Consider the following 23,816-nt stretch of genomic DNA (forward strand, 5'->3'; position numbering starts at 1 on the left):
AAGATGAATTAAAATATCTGACTAGTTGAGAAAAGTCATCTATAAGTTAGCCTTCTTGCAAAGTTTTCCATTTTTCCACAGAATTCGGGAAAGAATGAGCCTTGATGGCTTCTGATATTAAGATGTGATGGCAAAGACAGGCAGGAATGTTTGTGTCTTGACAAACTTGCTTACTTGAAGTTTTCTAAAGTTTGTGGGTTTGATTCTCAGTTATATAATGAAATAATAATAAATACAGTGTGTATGTTTCATGATCACCTTTAGAGATAGCTATTGGGAAGACAAAGACCCTGCTTTCAATGGCAACAAGCTGTTTGTGAAAAGTATCATGAGAAACCATAGCCACAGCTGAGAGTGTAGTTGGCTGGTACCCTTGTTTAAGTACTGAGCTCTGTACGTCTGTTAAAACCAAAAATTTAGGGAAGCCTTGAGAGTGTGCTAGTGAGATATGTCTGTGCTGGACAAGGACAATGGGAAGTGGTCATTCTTCCTTCTCCAGGAAACAGAATATGGGGTCCCTCTTCATCTTTCCATAAGAGAAAGATAATTTCAAACACTGAAACCCGAAAATTGTAGTTGCAATTAGGGTTCTGTTTAAAAACTTAGAGTTAAGGTATACAGGGATCTACAGCAGAGTATTCTTGTAAGTACCCTTTACACTAAGTAAAGGTATAGCAGAATATATTTTAAAAGTGTAATTCCAAAGGAATTTTGCAGTCTTGACTCTGGCAATGTGGGTAAAAGATTAGAAAATTCTTACTTTGCTTGAGTTACTCCAGACTTAGCTTGGCACTGTTAATATCTGGTCATTACACAGAATTTTGTGAGCCCTTAGTGTTCCTTGCTTGGAATTATAAGTGTGGGGTTTTGGTGGTTTTTTGTTTTTTGTTTTTTTTTTTTGTTTGTTTTTGGGTTGTTTTGTTGTCTTTTTTTTTTTAAAGTATTTAAGTATGTCCAAATATTCTTATGAAAGAATTTGAATTGAGGTGTTTCTGAAAACATTCTGAAAACATTAACCATTCATGCTCATATCTTTTTTGGTTTTTGAAAAAAACCCAAGAAAACCCCAAACCGCACATGTAGTTATTAGCATGTAATGCTTTATAAAGCACATACTGTACTCTGGAAGGCTGTGAAGGAATGTAGGAGGAAGGGTGCTCTGTTGCGTGCCTGAAGTTGGTCACCCCATTTCTTTTTCTCATTGCTTACAGCAGAGTTAGAGGCAGTCATTTGTGGGCTGGTGGTGCCAGCAGATGGTGCATATTCATCTGAATGAAGCCATATACAAACTTCGAAACAAATGTGAACTTGTATATCATGGCTTAATTTCTGTATGAAGACTGCAGAATGTTTCTTACACTGGCAGGAGAAGCAGCCTGTATCAACTAGTTAATGTATGCTTCAGACAATGAAAAATTTAAGTGACTTTAACTTCATGGAATTGGTAGTAAACTGCACAATTATAGCTCTACCCAAATTCTATGATTCATAGAGTGATAGAATATCTCAGGTTGGAAGGGACCATGAGGATCATCGAGTCCAACTCCCTGCTTCTTGCAGGACTACCTAAAACTAAACTGTATGACTTAAGAGCATCATCCAGAAGCTCCTTGAACTCTGATAGGCTTTGTGCCATGACTACTTCCCTGGGGAGCCTGTTCCAGTCACCAACCACCCTCAGTGAAGAACCTTTTTCTAATGTCCAATCTGAACTTCCCGATGAAGCTTCATGCCATTTCTTCATACCATTTCATGTAGTAAAGGAGTGTTTACATCTAAGGAAAGAATGTCTTGTTTGTTCCTGATAATTTGGGAAAACTATGCTACAAATACAGGCCTGTTAGTGTAAGCCCTTCCTTTCAAATTTTACTTCTTAGTGGAATTTGTGTTGCAACAAGTATTCATTTGTACCTTTATGTCATCAGTTCTGTGATGCATTTTTAACAGAGCTGTGCCTTTGCTCATGCACAAATGTTTCAATGTTATGAATACCTCTAGACTATTCTAGTGAATAAGTAACTCACATTGGTGAGAGAGTTTTCTTTTATTATTTTATAAATAATATATTTTAAAATTATATACACACATATTTAGAAGCACAGATGTGCTTACATGTGTTGCCTTTGGGCTGGTTCTGAGACCACAAATTCCAATATATGCAAGGTCCTGTACTTATGAAATAAATTTTTAGATTCCAGAAATGTCTGACCAAGTAAGCATTAAATGAAAAAGTGCAGCAGGGAAAACACCATTTCTGTATTTAGCCTCTAATTTGAAAGCTCTCTGTAATGGCATGGGCATGCTGTGTTTTCATATCTTGTGCCTCAGTGCTACAGAGTTAATGCTGGAAGTTCTCTGCATTCAGAATTATTAATGTATTTATGGCTGGTAATGCTCTACTTCCCCCCCCCCCCCCCCCCCCAAATTGTTCCAACTTCTGTTTAAGTGTGGTCTTCTCTAGGGATTAACTTGATATCTGAGAAGTGCTAAAACATTAAATGCTTGTAATGAAAAGTACAAGCTTTAAATATGCTTGTAGCTTAAGTAATTTATTAAGACTTGTCATTTTACTGATTTGGTAAAACTGATCCAATTTTAATATAAATAAATGCAAATGCAGTACAATTATAACTGTTTTTCAGTGTCATGCATATGTCTTTGCATATGCCCCACAGTAGGTAGCATTTGAAATTTTCTCTGTACTGATTGGAAAGGTAGCCTTTTCTATTTATTATGAACTTAAGAATGTAAGCCAAGTGTTTGATTTTTTTTTTTTTTTTTTATAGTACACTGTGAGCTGGAAGTGGAGTTGCAAGTTACAGGTGAGCCTGTTACATGTGAACTTGCTGCTGCCAAAAAAGGGAAGTCCCACTTGTTTCTTTCTCTGTCCCTTCTGCCAGCTGTCTGGTATGAACCCAAAAGAATGTGTTGGCTCTATTATTTGTCCAGTCAAAGGGTAATCTATTTGTGTTTGCTAACTCAGCAGAAAGATTATTTTGGTGTTTGGAGTGTTGAGTGAGCTTTCTGGTGGTTTAGAAGGTTGAGCAGGCTCAGTGATGTTCTGGAGCAAAGTGCTAGTGGATGTAGGGGAAGGAGAGTCCGTCGTTTTCTTGACAGCAATGAAGTATTAGGCTGGCTCAAGCTTTGATGTGTAAGTTGTTTTAAATTGTAGGAACAGGAGCTTAAAAAAAGAAAAAAAAAAAAAAAAGGAAGCTATGTACAAAGCTTGTACAAACATTTTTCCAAAAACTCCTTTGGAAAGGACTGTAGAAAGTTGGCTCTGGAATAGAGAGAAAGACAACTACTGTTTTGTTGCTTCTGAGCCAGTTCAGTTGTTGGTGTTTTCTAAATGCAAAGAAAGCATTCATCCAAAATGTGTTGGGTTTTGGTTGTTTTTTTTTTTTAATATCCTGCAGCTCTTAAATGCCAACAACAATAATAAATTGCCTGAATTTCTCAAATGCTTTGCTAAAAGTAAGTGTAGATTTACTCAGCTGATATAGTTGTAGGTGTATTTGATGAATGAGTTGATCATGCAGAGTAATGGAGCTAGGAGGTAGGCTGCCCCTTTCACAATAGCATGTTCCTGGGAACAGGTCAAATTGAAGGAGTAGGTGAATTTCTTTCTGAAGGGGCAAGCACAAATGATCTGCTGTCTTCAGCATATCATAGAACCTGCTCCCAGCCTTGCTTTTCCTGGGCGACTTGAATGTGGTCTGTGTGAATTATTTTGAAAGCCATTCCCCTATCTTGAGAAATAGACAAGGTGAATTTACCTATGACTTTTTAAGAAGTAGCATGTTCCAAATAAATCCAGTGCGGTGGAAGAGAGGCTCTATGGCTGCCAGGAAGGATGGCAGTCAGAGGGTAGTTGCTATCAAATGAAATAATCCTGCATTTTGCTGCTGAGTATTCTGTGGGAGGGTGCTGTGTGGCAAATCCCACGAGCTATCCTGTAGAGTACCGTTCTTCTTAACTTGAAAGCTACAGGGACTCCTGATGTTCACAATTCAGTTGTCCCCCAGATTGATGAATGCCATGGAGTATCTCATTCCTGTCCCTATGAACTTGTGTTTCTTAGCATGGAAATGAAACTACTGTACAGTGTTTTTCAGTCAGTGTGACCCTTGCTAAGAAGCCCTGATGTTTAAAAAGGCTCATTCACTTCTTGTATTAAAAAAAAAATTGCATGGAAAACAAGTACCCATGTTACTTTCAGATGGCTTTAAAACTAGCCATAAATTATATCAGTCTGATCTAAAAATTGTGACTTTACAAAAAAGTTTTTTGTAAACTTTAACATTATTTTAGTCAGCCTTAGGTGTTCTTTCTTCTCATCATCTAAATCTGTCTTACCTTGGTTTGTCGATTTGCCACAGAATCAAAGTTAGATGAGAGACAAGAATAATTGAATACTGAGTGATAGAACTTCCAAGCGTGTTTATAAGCAAAATGTAATGTGAAACATAATGCACTGTGTATATATGTTTGTGTGTGTAATAGCTGTACTCAGCCACCTGCTTAGGATTATCCTTCGCTGAATTAAAAAACTCACTAGTTTAAAAGTTTGGGGGGGAAGGATTAGTTTTAATCAACAAACTTTTTGGAAAAAATCTTGGAACTTATGTTCCTGAGTGGCAGTATAGAGTCTGTTGACTTGATTTATTTTATTTTTTTCCCCACAGTTGCAGTAGCAAAGCACTCTACTGTCTGTAGTTTCCATATGCAAGAAAAGTTCCATTCATAAAGCTACCAAGTGTGGTGGCAGCAGACTTTACAGTAGTTGTTTACGTGACTCAGGGGCTGAGCTGTTTAGACAAGGCCTCTGCCGCTTAGGATCTGAACAGTGTTTCTTAGGAATGCTGGCCTAATCCCATGAATTTAAATCCTTCTGTTTAAAGTCCTTCCTTAACAAGACCCAGCTGTCAGTCCTGTCTTCCATGGTTGTTCTACTGTATAGAAATTTCGTATTCACTTCCTCAGTGACTTGACTTACACTTTCTTTTTTCCTTTTTGCTATGGAAGCTGATTTTCTTGCTTTTTCAGGAATGTGTGCTTTAAAACATTGATTCTGTGTTAAATATTTACATTTGGTCTTAATCTCTATAATTAAATTCTAGATCAAGTCCTTTTGGAATGCATCAGTTGGTGCTTAACTGGCTTTTTGACACCTCTAACCTTTGACATAACAAAACTTCCTTATGCTGAGGCTGCTTTCTTGCTTTAAGTGCTTTTTTCCAGGGAGTAGAGTCCAGAACTGGTGTGTTTTCCCCCCTTCCCTCCCTCACTCTCTGCTGCCAAGATTTATTTAGAAACTGAAATAATGCAGCTTTTCAGTATGAACATGTATCTTTAGAGCTCATCTTAAGTATACAAAATCAATTAAAAAATTTTTTTAAATGAATTTCAGGAGGCTTATAAACTAGAGGTTAAGGTCAGTGTTCAGTAGGCAATGCTTAGATTCCTGTTAGCAGTCTGTGACAAATTTCATAGCTTTATACCTCAAATTGCTGATACTGGTTTGAGTATTATGTGGACTTCTTGGTTTAAGATAATTAAACCATCCTTCCAGAGAAAGGATGTTGAATTGACAGTACAAGCAAAATCCCAAGTGAAGGAAGTATTAAAAAGAAAAAATGCAGGGAGAAATAGTGTCAGTTTTTTCCTTTTTTTTTCCTTTTTTTTTCCTTTTTTTTTCTTTTTTTTTTTTTTAAAGAAACTTTGGAGAGAGTTTTTCAGTGACATTCTGCTAAAATGGCGGATAAGAATTAAGCTGTATTTTCAGCCTTTATCAGTGATGAACATGCCTTTCTATATCTGCTCACAGACTTTCTCCTCTTCAGCAATTTCTGCAGGCTTGTTGTCGTTTAACCCCAGCTGGCAACTAAGCACCACCCAGCGGCTTGCTCGCTCTCCCATGGCAGGATAGGGGAGAGAGTTGGAAGAGTAGAAGTGAGAAAACTCATGGGTTGAGATAAAGACAGTTTACTAGGTAAAGCAAAAGCCACACACGCAAGCAAAGCAAAACAAGGAATTTGTTCACTACTTCCCATCGGCAGGCAGGTGTTCACCCATCTCCAGGAAAGCAGGGCTCTATCACGCGTAATGGTTACTTGGGAAGACAAACACCATAACTCCGAATGTCCCCCCCTTCCTTCTTCTCCCAGCTTGATATGCTGAGCATGACGTCTTATGGTATGGGAGATCCCTTTGGTCAGCCGGGGTCAGCTGTCCCAGCTGGGTCCCCTCCCAACTTCTTGTGCACCCCCAGCCTACTTGCTGGTGGGGTGGTGTGAGAAGCAGAAAAGGCCTTGACCCTGTGTAAGCACTGCTCAGCAATAATGAGAACATCCCTGAATTACCAACACTGTTTTCAGCACAAATCCAAAACATAGCCCTATACTAGCTACCATGAAGAAAACTAACTCTACCCCAGCCAAAACCAGCACAAGGCTTTACTAGAGAATAATGGTGGTGGAATTGTTACAGGCTTTGGCACCCTGCTCAACCAGATGTCTCACAGAAGTTGTTTTGTGGATTGAAATCTCTTCTGGAAGGGCTTCCCTCTTACTTTTTGAGGAGAAAAAGAGTGAGTCCTGAGGAGTTGTACAAGTGTAGGACTTCCTTCAAGGGAATTTTTTTTTTCTTGGCTGGTGGTGTTGTCAAAATACAACTTGGATTCTTCCAGTATCAACAAGGAAAACTGTGAGTTGCAGTTTATGCAGCAGGAAGTTGGCTTTCTGTCTTGTTATTGCATGTGAGGTTTATGGGGATCCAGAATTGTGCCTAATCACCTGCAAGACCCAGGGGAAGACGCTGATAAAGTACTGTCTCAAAGCAGTGGTTCTCCTGCAGTTGTGAGATTCATAAACATGTTTTTCCACCTACATCCATATCATGCAGAACTTGTCTGTACTTTCTCCTTTTCATGCCCCATAGCTGCTCCCAAATTTCGTTGTGTGGCAAGGGACCCTTCAGCCCATGTGCTACACATCACCACCTAGTGAGCAATGTTGGTTTACTGCCAAATGATCCCCTCCCCTTTCCTGTCATAGAAAACTGCCCCATTCCTGCTAACTTCTAGCCTTTCTTTCCAGTCTTGACTGCTAGGTCTCATCTGTCCAGTAACCCACATAGTCTTTCTCCTAGACTTCCAGGGCTTTTCTCTATGCAGTCCTTCCAAGCCTCCCACAAGGCACAGCTTTTCCATGGAAAAGCATCTCCTTACATAGCATTTCTTTCTTTTCTGGTAATGTCATGGTGCAGTGCCATACATCCATTTTTTTCTTCCATCAGAGTGGCTATCCTCATCTGCCTCACACCTCAGCAGACATCCTTCTGTGTAGAGGTTGGTGATGAAAAAGAGTGGTGGGGATAGAGAGGGGTTTAATGTCCCTGCTTGCAGTTTGCAATGAAGTTGGAGGATGAAAGTTGACTGCCAATCTAAATACTTAAAGCTGGTCTTACTAGTGGCTTAAAAATGTAAAATTAATTGAGCCGGGGAAGCTGTTTAGATAGGTTTATTTTTGGTTTAAGCCAGTGTTGTTGTTGTTCTTCTGCTCAGCTTGTTAGGAGTGGGTTTAAAGTAAATCAGGTGTCTTCTAAATTGAATATACTTTTTCCTTCTTTGATAATGTTTCAGCTAAAAGATTATTTCCCTACTTGTCCTCTAAACACTTTTTTTTTTAAAGTGGTGCTTCTTAAGGTTATGCTGTTTTGTAACAGCTAACTATAAACAAAATGTGTTGACTCATAAATGCTAAGAATGAAACACCTATGTACTTTAGGTGTATTGCATTTATTTGTGGGTTTTCTGAAAACTATACAGTTGTGGTTTTTTCTTTCTTTCTTTTTTTTTTTTTTTTTTCTGGAGATGGTAGTTCCAGCTATAGTGAAATACAGCTTTTTACAATGTGATCTTAATTCTTACCAGGAATCCTAAATGAACTTCCAGCCTGTTGCAGCTGAGGTTAGTGTAAAGAATATATACCCTGATATGAAAGTTTATATAAAGCAACCTGTTGAGAATGTTGTTTCTTTATCATAGCTAAAGCACTACTCTTCCATTTTTTTTTTTAAACCATGGTTCATAGGCTGTCACTAGGCCCTTGTTGAAAGGGATTTGGCAACTTCTTCTGAGTCTAGATAGTACCCACATTATAGAGACTGCCAGTGGCTGGTATGGTTATCTTAAGTGAGCATTGGCATAATGATTATTTTTAACCTTTGAGGGGGTCCCTTGAGCAAAAATTAGTTTTTAACTGTATTAAAGCATAGAGTAGCTCAGAGTGGTATGAGGACATACCCTCACCTGTATTGTAATTTGACCTATGACCTAAATGATTTTCTTACACCTCCCTCCTCCTGGTTGGTTTGATCTTTCATATATACCATCTTCTATAAGTACTGTTAAGATGTCCAGCTTATACTTGTACTTGGTAGTTACTTGCTTTATTTTGCTTTCTTATAGTTGAAAGACAGCCTAGTATGTGTGTAAAAATGAATTTCTTTGAGTATTCAGTCCTGGTGGAAAAAGACTCTCTACAGGCACCATAGACATAGACTGATCTGTAAAGGGATGTGAATTTTATACTGATTGGTTGGCAAGAGCTTCTTCCCTTCCCAAGTGCAGGGTGAGCCTGAAAGTGCTGCTGTCAGCCTGGTGATTGTTATTACTGGGCTACAGCTACAAGAATATTTGGGTATTTCCTGGGATCTATGTGTAAGGCCAAATACTGTCACAAAATTCATTGCTATTCTTAGTCTGCTGATGGAGAAGAGAGACTACGTAAACTTTTCTGGAATGAATGAAGTTGCAAGAAGCAAGTAAGCTCATAGAAATTAATTTATGGTGTGTCTTCTAATGCTTCTCTGGATTGAAAAGAAGATCCACAGGGCAGTGTGGTAGATTGGGTACCTGTGGAGCTGTCTTTCAGGGAGTAGCCAGAATGGCATGAATGTACAGCACCTGTGCACAGGCTAGTCTCACCTGCTTCTGTTGCATTATTAAATTAGTGCTTAGTTTAGTGGTGGTAGTAAAGTGGTTTCCTTTAAATGCAGCTGACAAGTGGTTTTCAGTGCCCATTAAGTTTAACTATGGATGTATATACAATGTCATTCTTTCATGCTGTGTCTCTTCTCATGTATTGTTTGAGACATCCCCTCCTTCTGAGTGCACATCCCTTCATGCAGTTTCATGCATCTTGGTTCAGTCACCTGCTGATCCTGAATTAAGGAGTTTCCTGTTTGCTAGGTTTCCTTACCAATCGCACCAACATAGAAGTACCTCTTTTTGCATTGCCTGTAAATAGAATAGTCAATGCAACCTGCATGTTGAATAGCAAGCACAGGGATGGAACTGTATACTGCTGGAGAGGGAGAGGGAAGAATGTAGATCTGCATCACAAAAAGATGTTTTGCTCATGTCTCAGTTGAATCCTTTTGAAGGCTATTGTGTGCCCCCCCTACAGAATAAGACAGCCTTGATTTTGTTGTGTGTTACTGCTTGGTTTTGATTTTTTTTTTTCCCTTCTATTATAATTCCATCAACACTAGCAGCTATAGAAGAAAGAGAGGGCCAAATGAGACATAGCAGAATCAGGTGCTGTTTTATTTGAAAAATGTGTTAGACCTTTTGGATCATCATTTGGACTGTTGTTAGTAGTATGCCTGAAAATGTCCTCATTTCAAAATAGAATCCTTTAACTGGTTATGTAAAACACTGTGCATGTTTCTGTGCTATTTTAGTCAGATTTTATGTTCTGTTGTTACATACAGAATGTTGCTGAAGGTACAGTTATGGATGTACGCAGTTTTCCTTGTTCTGTCTGCCCAAACCATGAGCAGTTTGCTTTGTATTCCTTGCCTTGGCCCTTATCTGGAAAATGGAAATCTTCCTTCCTTCATTCTTCCAACATCTGGTGTAGTTTCGATGATAAATGCATACAAAGATGTTAAAGGCTTGCATTTTTACTTGAATCATTAAGCCCTTGGGAAGTTTCAGTAACAGTTCAGACATCCAAGTTCTTCTTTTCTTTTTCTAAAGGTTTTATATAAGCTTTAGTGGAGCTTCGGGCTGGCTGATCAGTATGTGTGAGTCTGCCATGTCATTACGAGATGTGCACTTCTGGATCTCTCATCCACTTCCTTTGTGTACTCTGGGGACAGAAGGGTTGCCTACATTGCCCTTAGTGTTCTCGTATCATTTGCAGCTGTGTATTAGGATAACAGCTGTAATTGAATTGAATATTATGCTTCAGGACTTAAGTGAGCTGCCTGCTGCGATCAGGAATGTTTGTCTTTTCCCTATGCTGCTGTACATCTCCGCACCCCCCCAACCTTCCCTTCACAATTAATGAAATATTTAAGGGCGTTATGTTTTCCTGAAATCTGTGGCCATAGCTAGAATTGGGAAAGCAGAGCAAGGAGCCCTGTGGTCTGAGGTAGGGAATCCTCACTCTGAGACGCTTGCATAGTCTTGTTTTGCTGTTTACTCAAAATAGTGGCTAGAGTTGGCTGAAATCTGTTCCGCCCCTATCCCTCAGATCAAATTGGCAAGAAATGTCTGAGGGCTTTTCCTTTTGCTAATCTGTATGGACCAAGAATCACCTCATAGAGGCATCTGAAATTTATTTTGCTTAGTAATTTTTCACTTACTGTAGAGGCTCCATCAGCCTTCAACCTGGGGGAAGTTTAATGGCCTGCAGCATATAGGAAGTGTAATCTTGAGGATTGGTAGGAAGGATTCTTCTGAAAGAAAAACTCAGGACTGAAATAGCAGAACTTCTTGTGAGTCACTTGTGTTTCTTCAGTGGGTAAGAAAGAGAAGCTTTTTAATGATCATTTACTCGAGCAAAATTCGCCATTTATCTAAAAACCTCTAAGACAGGTTGACCTGATTGTGTGTTTCTGTCCTCTTCAAATACTGTCATGAGCATGTTCAAAGTATGTGTTGTCTGGAGTCAAGCATAAATAACCCGCTTAAAGCTTTGAATTTGTACATTCTCAAATTGTGTAATAAACTTTAACTTGACTATGAAACCTTTTTTTTTTTTGACATCTAGCTGTTTTTTGTCAAGTTTGCAGCTGCTCTAAGATATTTTTTCATTTATAATGCAAAATGCATACTCTGTCTACTTCCTACTAATATTTAAAAAAGATTAGTTATGTAAAGAAAATTATTTACAGACGTACACTTCTTGAAGTTACTGCATTAAACTCTCTTTCTGCATCAACTTGTTAATGTTTGTTATTCTTCTTTTGAACATCATTCCAAAGCTAAAACCGCATGGGAAGAGATGCTACAGTAGTGTTTGTGTTATGATAACTGCATAATGAAGATTCTGGAAAATTGGAGCTAATGTATGTTTTTAAGTACATCTCTGCCTACTGAAGGCAGACTGATACAGATTCAAAGTTACACATTTTCCTAGCTTTCATAGTCTCACTCTGTTTTCACACTGAAAATGCTCTAGTCTTAGCTGGTAAGACTAAGATGTTGGCTCCTGCAGCTAATGAGTGTCATTGTTTTAGAGAACACCTATATTTTATACTCTGCTTGACAAATATTTTACCTAAGGCAACTTGTTTTCATGATCTCTGGCTAAGCAGTTTTTTAAAGCTGTTTTCAGGTTGTCTTCATAAAGAATCTGCTGTGAGACATGATGTAATCTAGGATGCTCTTTTTATGGGAATTAATTTAATGTTGGCTTGGGTACTCCGGCTGGAATCTTGGTTCAGGAAATGGGACACTATGATTGATAAAGCCCCTTCTTTTCAAGGCAACGTCTGCCTGGCTAGATGCGAGACAGGCACTGAAATATATTGGAGGGAATAAAGGTTCTACTGTGTGCTTTCTCAGCAGCACAAATTCCAGATGCAGTTAGATAGATTCTTCAGTAGACGTTTCAGTAATTTTGGTGTGTCCCCTCTCTTACAGGAAGAAAGATCTTTTAAATGTGTTTCATTATACAGGGGGTCACCCTGTGGAGACTAATTTAAAATTTTAGGCTGCAGTTATGGAAAGCTAGAGTCAATATAAATAGTAATAATACAAAGACAGCATAAGTGATGATGAGAAACCAACCCCGTGGAATATAGGGTAGACTTCTGCTTGATCCACTTTGTATTTTACCTCTTTCTTCAAGCTTTCAAACAAAGAAGGGGTGGGTGAGTATTTTGTGGGTGATTTTTCTGTGGCACATCAGAAGTATTTCCCATTGTTTGTTAGAAATCAAGATGATGAAGTAAACATTCTAGTATCTTCAGTTTGTTTATTTCAGAAAATTGTGGGTGCTTGTGTCAACTAAAGTTAGAGGGGGAGTTTATACAGCACTGATGTGTTTGGGGGGGTTCCAGGAACAGTGAGACAGTTTGCTTTGATATTACCATCCGATAGCTGATTAAGACTTTTTTCTTCTTCCAGTTGCTTTTTCAAACAGTTGTTTCATTAGCAGTTGCTAAAATTTATGTAAGTTATGTGTTCACTTGTGTTGCTATAATTATTTTTATTACAAATTTAAAAATAGTTTTCTTTATATTCTCTATAAGAACTTAGTGAAAAGGTTGTTGTTCGACTGGGCTTAAAATACAAACAGCTAGAGGCAAAGGCAGGTTCTCGTACAGGCATGTGCTTGATTTTAGGAGTAGCATTAGAAATCAGGCTGTTTGAATAACTGTTACTTTGAGCAGCTTTTAATCCATCTTTTACTGAAACTCTAGCCTGTCTGCAATTCAAAACATGCATTTTCAGACACAAAGATTTCTTTTCCGTGGTTTCAAAGATATATTCTTGCATGTTGCACAGATCAGTGGCTAAGGGAGGGAATATTGTGGGCTGTCCAGTTTTGTACCTCCAGCTAAACCTGAGAATAAGGCCTTACAGTGAGGATGTCGGGTTTTCGTACTTGCTGGATTTCTGCAGTCCAGACTAGCTGCCTAATACCAAGTAAGACTGGAAAATGAAATATGCTCAAACCGCACATTGCTTTTAAAGCTGTTTTTATGTATTCCATAATTATTTGTCTTTGTTCTACTAGTTGCTTTGAATGAGTCTTGTACATCTCATGTTCTGCTCTTGACTTCCTATGTTTGAAGAATAGGATTTATTGCTAAAGTCCAATGCCCTATTTTAATTTTGAAGAACAGCTTAAAGAGCCCCATGTGTGTAAACACTTGTTCATTCCTTTTTGCCAACCCTATTTCCAAATTGCTACTAATTAGTTTATTTAAGAAATAAGTAAGGAATTAAAGCCTATTTCCAAAAGTAATGCTGAGTCCCTTGCTTCCTTGATAGTTGGAATGCAGTTGAGTTTGACAGGACAGTTCAGTTGAATTGTGGCAGATAATGTGTTGATGTAAAGAAAACATCCTTAATGAGTTGCGGAGGGAGGGAAAGAAGGGCAGGAAACAGGTAGTAGACTTGAATCAGAGGTTGTCACATTCCTTAATAAGCCAGTGACCCAGTATTGAAATACATTAGTAACTATGAATGATTTATACACCTTAATTATATCTTCAATCTATTGATGTGTGTTTAGGTGCAACTATTTCTTTCTTGGATCTTACACTGAGGCAGGTAGATATTGCTGTCCAGGACCTCAAGAGGTCACCCACAGTACTTCTAAGTATGTGAATCTCTTCATGTATGCAAGGCATAGATTCTATATTTTTCCAATTTAAAGCTGTATTGCTTATACAGGTTTACCTGTTTAACTGGTACAAAAGAGTGCACAGACATTATTTGATTTTTAAAACGTGGCAACAGATGCTTTCTTTGTATAATACATAAATGCAGAATTTTAACTATTAAAATTATTGCCTGAGTAATTTCAGAAACATATGAGGTTATTGGTTATAAAAGGTCTCTTTGTTTTTACTGAAGTGGCTGAAGCTTTATCTTTTATCAGACATTCAATGTGTTTTCACTGTGTTGTGTGACTACAAGCCTGGAAAACTATTGCCTGAAGCATGGTTTAAAAAAAGAAAAACAAAGCTCAAAGTTGGCTCAAAATAGTATATTGAAGGAAGCTTTCACTTGACATAAAATTTTTATTTGGGATGTTTTGAATTTGAATTTTTTGGCTGACAGATTTGTACCTCAGTTATTGAATTTGAGAGGCATTGGAATGTCTGTGTGCTGTAGGAGCCTTGGGATGTATTCGGCTAGTTCCTATGCTGTTTGAAGCTAAAAGAAAACAAATGCTCTTTTGTTCAGGTTTTCATCTAGATTACTCTTAACGTAAATTGGGTTATAGGACATTGGATAATACACTAAGAATTTTCCATAACTTTCTAATCCCCCTCCAGATCACTTTTTCAGGTGTAGTTAATTTCAGAATATTTTATGCTTATTAAGAAGAAACACGGAAATGCTAAAGGAAATGATCTGCACTGTATCGTTGACTTAGTGCGCTGCAGTATTAAATTCGAAGGAGAAATGTCAGTCACAGCATAAGACTTTCTTATTTTTTACTTAAGAACTTGCTGGATTTGATTGGTCCCTGTTATATGAACAGAATATTAATAAGAAACAAATAATTTACGTGCTCAAACTACCTTTAATTATTTACCAGAGTGTCAAGAAAATGTGTAGAAATGTGGATGTGAGCTTTGGCTGTCAGTTTTGTGAAAGCAGTTAATTTTTTTTTTTTTTCCTGTGTAAGTAACATTTCTTTAATCACTCAGGTGAACAAGTATTAGAGGTGAATGAATACCTGCTAGAATCTTACTCCTGTATTTATGTCTGCACACTATGCTTATGTGCTCATACGGTATACTGCTGTAGTGTTCTGTCATATACAACTTCTTAAACAGAAATGGATACTGGCATGATGACACACAGATGATGACAAATGGAAGAGCAACTCTGATTTCCAAACCAGCTCCAAACAGAGTATGTTTTCCAAACCAGAGTATGTGATATAGTTCCTTTTGGTTCCTGGGGCTAGATTTTAAAATGCAGAAATCCAGTTACTTGTTCAGATGGTGTTTTGAATGTTTGTGTATTGTCTACTGCATTCCTGTAATAGATTTGTAACGAATTCAATAGTTGTTTTTAGGAAGATCCTTAGTTCAGTAACAAGCATGAGCTTGTACAGGCTTGTGTTTAAATAATAAAAAAGATTGGGGGTGAAAACATCAGTTGCCTGAAAGATGGCTTGTTTTCATTTTGGGGTTTTATGCTGTCAGTTGCCTTTGAACATACTTAAGCATCTCTAGTTCAAAATGCTTATTACAGTGCTTCTGAAATTATAGTGAATAAACACATTATTGTTGCTGAACCTTTAATCACATTGGCATTTCTAGTAGGACAGAGAACTCTATTTTTGTTTCTCTGATAATCTTTCCATTGTTAATTAAGTGTGATGTAAACAAATCCTGCAGTCTTATTCTTTTACAACTACTTTTTTCAGTGCAGAGTGTTTTCATTATAAGGAAATATTGTTAATATAATAATATCCTATTCTCTTGAACTGGGTTGATTTAAGGCAGGAACTACCGTCTCAAAGTGCAAGTCTGCAGAATGGGGTCTCAGTGAAAGACACTTTAAGTACACTTTTGATTATAACTTATGTCTGTCTCAAAGCTGTTGCTTTCTGATGACAGCAATTTGTTAGTTTCAGAATTCTGCAATGGTGTCTTTCTTGAAAATGTCAAAATGGTGTATTTGAAGCATTGTTCTTGGGCTTTTCATCTTTCCTTATGTGTTTTGATGTCACATCATCTCACATTTGTCCTGACATACTAAAAGCTATAATGGCTTGCATAACAATCAGGTTGAAAGAGTAAATGTTTCTTTTTTTCTAAATTATTGGTAAGTTTGTGGGTTTTTTTTCCCCTGACAGTGTAATTAAAATAGTAGATTATGATTAACTGTTGCAACTGGTGACTTCTAATGAAAGCCTCAGTGATTTTTCATAAAACGATATTAGAATACTGTGCTTCACGCATTTAAAAGTGAACAAACCTAATGAACTGTTTTGGAAACCAGACAGTTGACTTAAAGCTATTATGAGTCTGCCTGTTTACGTAGCATTTCAAACAGATAAAGTTGACTGATGCAGTCCATAGTGGATAATGAAATAGTCCGTAGACCACACTTCAGTGCAGGAAGCCTTACTTGCATATGGAAGACTATACCATGTTGGTACCTTATTTTATCTAGGCATCCCAGAATGATGCTGCTGATTTTCATTAAATTCTGTTCTGACATACACTTGAACAGAATAGAAAGTGAAGTGTTGAAAAATGAATACTAAAATTACTTTGGCACTTCGCCTGGTATAAGCTAAGCAGAGGCAACAGCTACCTAAACTCTGCTACCCTGCAAATGCTCTAGGAATATAAGTGGCTGGCTTTATGGTGTCACACTAGAACAGTTATTCCTTTTCCATTTCTTAGATCTAATATAGTTCTAAATGACTCTTTAAAAACAAACAAAACAACAAAACAAAGCACACACAACCCCCACAACCCTTTAAACACATGCCATTTTTCTTTCTTGTTGTAAGTAAAAATGTCATGGCCTTAGAAAGGTGTGATAACTCCCTGTTAGATCATGATTTGCTAAAGTATAGTGCATGTTTGCTGTGATCAACAACAGTGAGGAAGAAAATGGCTGTAAAAAGGAAAATTTCAAGCTTTTTAATTGGAATGTGCACTTTTTTTTGAGTTGTTACTGTTTCGAATTCTTATGTCAAAAAGTTCAGATACTGTTATCTGAGCATTTTGTCTCTGCCTTAATTTATTGAATTAATCCTTTAATTAATGTCCTTTGAAATATCTCCTTCCAGTAGGGGAGCTTGTGCTAAGAGAGATTCTTTTTACAGAACTAGCAAGTTAATATTAGCAGTTTCTTAAGCGAGACACTATCCTCTGTGTGCCTTTTGCAAGCAAACGTTGACAGGCTCATAGGAAATGCAGCTGACGTTAGGAAGCTTGGGTGGGGACTACAAGGAGCTGGCAAATACTACAGGGTTTAGTGCCAGACTTGCTGACACGACAGTACTTTACTTGTAAAAGTTTTCTTTAGGCTGCTAATTCTGTCTTCAGAGTAACTGGAACTAAAGCAGTGTCTCTGATGCCAAGCTAAAATAGCTAAAGCAACAGCTTATGGGAAATTGAGAATGCTGGTTTCTTTCCACAGCTTAGATTGTCAGAAATATTAGTAAAAAGAACAAGCTCCTCTCTTAATGAAAGGATGAGTTATGAATGGTGCTGTAGAATGGATGCACTGCAAGACAAGTCCCATCTAACTGTAGATTAAGTGGCAAAAACAGCTCAAAGAGGGAAAGGCTAGCAGTGTAAAGTATCTGTAAATACTGAGCTCTGTCTGGTTTATATCACAGTTTCCATTCATTTGATTTGCCAGTTCATAGTCATATTTCCTAAGGCACGCTTTTAATAGCTTCCCTTAGCCTTTGCTTCAAGTGTACCTAGACATTGAGAAATGCGATGTTGTTGAATGTGAACACTGTTACAGCAGTTTGAACATGTCACCTTAAGTATGATGTGTTTTGTCTTGAATTTACAATATTTCTGGTCTGTATAAAAGCAAAGCTTTGAAGGGGCATGGAAGTGGAATCCAGTTTCTGTTTGTTTTGCAGAAGTCCAGGCAGAGTGTGAGTTGCTGCTACCCTGCTGTCTCCAATTCTGTATGTGGAAGGGCTTTCAGGTGACATCATGGAGAGGAATCTTGCAGGGGAAGGCATGCCTGACTTACAGAACGTAAAAACTGGTGCAGTCTTGGTGGAAGGATGCAGCTCTATTACATAAGTATATTGGCATTTGTTTGGATTTCAGCATCACTTTTAGATTTTAGGAAGAGCTTCCTTCCCTTCCCCGGAGTGCTGGTAGTACTTAACAGGACTCAGAACAAGTGTTGGAAGAAATGAGATCCAGATGGTGAATTTAATCTGTTCAGTGTTTGCTTGGTGCAGTATGCCATGCCAGGTTAGCTTTAGTATTATTGTCCCTTTTAAGGTAAGCAGCTGCATTGTGCTCTCCCACAAAAGTAAAATCTCAGTAGGAGACTGAAGCTGCTTTGCCTAGAGCAACTGGATGGCAGTATCTTGCATCTGTGGGAGGCACTGGCTTCTGCTGACCTCAGAATTGTAGATCACCTCTGAAATCTCCTGTTGCCTGATTATTTTATCAAGGTAAAGTGAAATATAAGCAATATATAAATAGAAGGAAGGGCTATTTTTAAATCATGGAGGTTTTTTGCATGAACTGTTTGAGTTCATGCAAAAACTAGTTGAGTTTTGAACTATTTTAAACTATTTGAGGTTTTTTGCATGAACTATTTTGACTATAAAGTCAAAAACAGATCGAACAGTTTTCCTCTGAGATCCCCTTTTTCATCTCTCATTACATCTCTCATCAGTTCAACTTTGCAACACTGATGTCTTTCAGACCAAGATTTGTCTTTTCCTGAAGACTAGCATTTAGAAAGTTTGCTTTTAAATCTACGAAATGTGAACTGGAGCTTTCTGAAAACTATGTAGCAAATTACTATGTAGCCTGTGACTTGACCAAATCAAGCTGTATGGCACACCATGAATTTTTTGTGTAGCTCCTGGTGGTGATCTGTTCTCATGTCTCTCTGGACATTCTATAGCACATCTCTAGGACTTGCTCTTCTGTAGTGCCTGATCACTCCCAAATTGTTGCCTATGTCATTTTGCTCCCAAGTATGTAAACCTTCATTCTGAACCAGATCCTGGGTTTAACAGTGTGGATGTACCCAGGAAGGCATGTGTGTCTTAACTCCATATAAGGGGCTTGGAGGACATGTTTGGGGAAGAGAATAGAGGCTTGTTTAACAAAAGATTAATTTCCTTTGAGGTGATAAAAGATAACCTTTGGAGAAGTTAAGTCTTTATCTTGGTCACTCAAATTTGTTGAATGAAGGAGGGTCTGATAGCTGTAATCACAACTTTCTGCTTCCAGGGAGGAGTTTCTTTGTTGGATAAAAACTGTGCAGTATCACTGAAGTGATCTGGACAGTGTCCAAGATTTAAACTGTCTCATGGGATGTAGTGCTGGCATTCTCTGTGGCCTGTTTAAGCATTTCTGTTTACAGATGTGTAGAGTCAGCTATTTGCAGTGCAGTGAGACTGCACTTCCTGTGGGTTGAATGGTGTTGCTTAACTGTGGTCAGCTGAATTCCTTGGACAAGAGTTGAATTTTTGTAATGTAAAGTCAATAGACTTTGCCAACAATAGCTGGCAATGAATGCACGTGCAAGGCTAGCATGAAATAATTTCTGATGGTGTATTAAATATTGTGTACTCTGTTGTTCTTTTTCTGCAAGGTTCTGACAAAAGTGAGCTGCAAGAATGGCTTTGTAATTATCCATTGCAGCTTTCACACTAACTCTTTACTTTTCAGCAGGGTAATAAACTGTGAATGTATGCAATTTTTATAAAGCTTATGGACAGACATGTGCTTTGACTTCAGAACACTTTTTTAGAAACTTAGTAGCTGACACCAATTTTCTTAGACACTGATACAATTTGAGTATCAATCTTTAATTTTTTTCAGATGGAGCAATTATCAGATGAAGAACTTGACCATGGTGCAGAAGAAGATAGTGATAAGGAAGATCAGGATCTGGACAAGATGTTTGGGGCCTGGCTGGGGGAACTGGACAAACTCACACAGGTTAGCAAGGTTTCAATCATATCACAGAATAATTCTTTACAAGTATTACATGTTTCTTTTCAGTTGGATGCTAACTACTTAGCACTGCCACTTGAAGCAAGGTAGACTGTAGCATGTGACCAGCTCAGTACTCTTGTACAAAAGAGATTTCTAAAGTGGCTTGTTTTCCCCATCTCAAAGTTGTTAAATTCATTTTTCATGACCTGCTAGTTTGACCTTTCCCAAAGGGTATGATTCCTTCTGACAACTATGGAATTGGTATTTTGTCATCATGTATGTAGAGAAATACTGACTTTAGCTGGCTAGAGCTAGGCTATATCTCCAAACACACGACTGGACATTGTCCAGCTATGACAGCATTTATTTGTTGCACCTGAACAGCAATAAGGAACAAGAAATTGTGAATGTTGCCACTGATGACATGTTAAGGTGCCCTGATACACCCTAGAGGACTCACCATTATTCCAGAGTACTCTTCCTGCATCGGAGAGGCAGCTGAAAGGACATAATCTTTTGGCACTACCTTTTTTCTAGTGCTTTTTCCTTTCCTTCACAAGCAGATCTTGCATTTTGCATGGTATGCCAGACTCTTGGGGTGATAGGCCATTTCTCTGTGACTGCCTGCTATGTTTTTTTCAGCTGCGTGAGCTGGCCCTCTTGAATAACATATTTCATCTTCTCCCTCCTTGTCACGTAGACTTAAGCAAAGGTATGATACCTTAAGTTTCAGTAAGCTAGAGAAGAGGTAGCTTTTCTCATCTTCATCTTACCCAAAGACTGAAGGAAAATTGAGCTAATCATGTGACAACATTTCAAATTCAGGCTCATCTGTCTTATCTTCTGGTTAAATCTCTGCCTGCAAGATCTAAATGTACATAGCACTCTAGGGGAAAATCACTTTTTTTTCTGAACTTGTGCATGCAGGGCAATAAAGAATCCTGCCTTTTGAGATGAATGGAAGACAGTGATTATATCGTAATTCTTGTTTTTTTAACTCCCTGTGAAGGATTTTTAATGGTAAGCAGGAGCTGTTTTGAAGGCATTGGGCTCTGTAAATTACCTCGAGTGAGGATCTTCAGAGGAGCACAATGGGTAATTGATCTGAGACCTTTTGTACTCTGCCCCATTTTTTTCAGGTATGAGCAGCCTAGATATATAAGCATACATGGGGCTTACAGCTACACTATTGACATACAGACTTTATGGTGATGTCTCAATTTGTGTGTTGATCCATGCAAAATTCTTAAAACCTACTAACAGATAATTAAGGGGAAGACCCACGTTATTTGTTTCTCACTTTCATATTGCTGTACAACACAGTCTGCAGCATAGCCTGACAGTTGCTGTTCTATCTTTTGTGACTACTGAGAAATGACATTTCTGCCAAAACTTTGAGTGACCTCATATGGTTTTGTATAAACAAGTTAATGCAGTTACTTGTGTCTCAGTCCGTTTGTTTGGAAAGTGATTGTGTCTTGATGCAGCTATCCCAATAAAGTCCCAATATAAGGGGGTGGTTAGAGCTAATAAGCTACAAAGTGCATTCTCCTGTAGTCTCAACATTTGTTGCTATTTATCATCTGGATTCTGGGAGCAGTAGGAGGAAGGGTTTTTTGTCCCTGAGTTGCTTGAACCTTAACTTCCTTTTTAGATTTCCTAAATGTTTGTTTTGGGGGGATTGAAAGTAAGACCCACATTCCTTTACAAATGGAAGTGCTTTTTAAAAGATTTGTAATTGTTAAGATGCCTATGAGATCATTTGAATTCACTGTGCCCTCTCTAACTGTTCATCTAATGAAAGCATTTTAAAATGTAGTCACAAAATTTGGAGCATATGTGAGCAGAGTTTGGCACTGATGCAGAGTGCATTAACATATATCCGGCCCTAGTTATCCTGCTCTGTGGTGCAGGTTAAATGAAGGAAGTCTTACCTTGCTTCTCATGATCATTCAGAACTAAGCTTTTGGTTGCAGTTTTCAGCAGTTCTCCAAACTGCTAGTTTAGCATCATAATGTGTTATGGAGAATGTGCTCTGGTAACAGTGAGAGCATATCACATGTGTTCCCAAGGATGTGAAATAACTTTATTATTAAATTCAGTAAAACACGTTTTAGGTGCTTTTAACCAGAATGTATTTGCTTTACAGGAGATCTTTTGTGGCAGTCTATGGGTTCAGTCTGAAAGAATGCGCCCTAACTTGCCTCTTGTGCCTCCAGTTTCACTGCTGCCTCTAGGGTTATAGATTTTTAAATTGTTGTTGTTGTTGTTATTATTATTATTTAGCTATTCTGTGTGGGACAATATGTAAGCTCCATTAGAGGTACTAGAGGTGAGATTTTTTTTTTCCACCTGATGGTAGGCAAGGCTGCATCATTGGCTTCTCCTCATTAAGTGGTGATTGACCTCCTAATAAAGTGGGGGTTTTGTGGTTGTGTTTTGGTTTGGTGTGGGGTTGTTTGTTTGTTTGTTTGTTTTTTTAAGTTCAAGCCAAACTGAGAAGTGATTTCAGCAAAAATAAATAGTAGGGGAAAAAAATAGTGCATTTGATTTTTAACACAGGCTTGAGTAAAGATTTGGAAAATGGAAATTAAAAGCTTAGGTGAGAAACTTTCTTCTGTTGGAGCTAGAAGATGCTTTTCTTTCGGACAAGCTTATCTTCAGGAAAGCTTTATCAGTACAAGCATTACTTAAATTCAGACCCTCTGCTGGCCTGTCAAGGCTCAGCGACAGCAAGAGCTAGATTCCCCATGTAACACTTGTCACTCCAGGGGCAGCAGCTCCAGACCTTGTCATGCACCGTTTGGGTCACCAGCTGGATCATGGTACCCTCTTGCTTGCTACTTACAAAAATGCTGGTATTTCTTATAATATTATGCCTGTATTAGCCTTCATAACATAACAATTCAATGTATTGAGTAGAAAGATGTCTTGTATCTTTTTTTAACCTATATTAGTTTTTCTAAAAAAATTTATCCTACATAAACTGGGTGGGGTTTGTTTTCACAATTTAACATTTTTCACAGGAAAGGCTTATTGAGAAAAATGCCTGAATTTAGCCAGTTTAAAATCCTTTTTAATAAAATAGAATTCTTCATTGAATGCTTTTTTGTGCTTATGCCATGATTATGCTCATAAGCTAATGGTGCATTTTTTAGAGAGGGTGCCACAGTTTGGATGTGTTTAGATACTTGTGCAATTTGCTACAGAGGGGTTGTTACAGGTAAGCCAGCTGTCTGTGTTTCAAAATAAGGTAGATGTGACACCACTTAAAAATGCATGTGGAATATGCTTTCTGTCCATTTGCTTCTAAAAAAACCAGAATGTATTTAACATCTCTTCTCCATTGAATATCTAACGCTAAATCTCTGTGGTATGGTGATGTACGTTTTCAGTCAAGCCTGAAAAAGAGTTTTTTGGTTTTTTTAATACGGCAGGAGTTTTTGAAAATTTCTGTTAGAGAAAATTAATTTTCATTCCTCTTGAAGATTTGCTTGTCCGGTTACTTGTCAAACTTTATTCTGCCCTTTTTTTTGTCTTTTTCAGAGTTTGGATACAGACAAGCCTGTGGCACCAGTGAAGAGATCACCTCTCCGTCAGGAAACCAATCTTGCCAACTTCTCATATCGCTTCTCCATGTACAATTTGAATGGTTTGTTGAATTATTTACCCCCTCAAATATTAGTTTAGGGAAAAAAACTTGTTCCAGCTATAAATGAGAACATTGTAAAACATAAGAGTGTTTAAATACACTCCTAGCTGAAGTGAGAACATCTTTGCTGAAGGTGTTGCTTTCTGATGGTACAGAATTTTGAGTATCCTAAAGCAGTATCTTTTACAGCACCTAGTATCTGAGAATTGTAGTGTAGTGTTTGCACAGAAATACACGTTCTGGGATTTGGTCTCATGAAAGAATGAATTGATGTGTATCTGTTAAACAGGAAGAAAGCATCTTGTTTCTTGGGACAAGATGCAGGAATATAGCTACAAAATTATTTCATATTAAACAAAAATCATGTTTTTCCTTGTCTTAAAATAGCTTCCCCTGGTTGTAATACAGGAAGCCTTAATGCAAAGGCTTGAGTATGTGTATAGTATTTTGTGGGGTTTTTTTGGTTTTGTTTTTTTAAAGTAGTTACATACCTTGCATTGCT

At 37.9% G+C, this 23,816-nt stretch overlaps 1 protein-coding gene across 1 annotated transcript in view; it reads left to right on the plus strand.

Annotated features, from left to right (window-relative positions):
* Nucleotides 1-23,816, plus strand: part of RAPH1 (Ras association (RalGDS/AF-6) and pleckstrin homology domains 1) — a 100,263-nt gene that overhangs the window by 17,222 nt on the left and 59,225 nt on the right. The window contains 2 exon segments of the mRNA XM_041124006.1: nucleotides 19,546-19,665; nucleotides 23,209-23,314. Coding sequence (XP_040979940.1) covers nucleotides 19,546-19,665; nucleotides 23,209-23,314 — 226 coding nt within the window.

Source organism: Aquila chrysaetos, chromosome 6, assembly GCF_900496995.4.
Source record: "Aquila chrysaetos chrysaetos chromosome 6, bAquChr1.4, whole genome shotgun sequence".
Lineage (NCBI taxonomy): Eukaryota > Metazoa > Chordata > Aves > Accipitriformes > Accipitridae > Aquila > Aquila chrysaetos.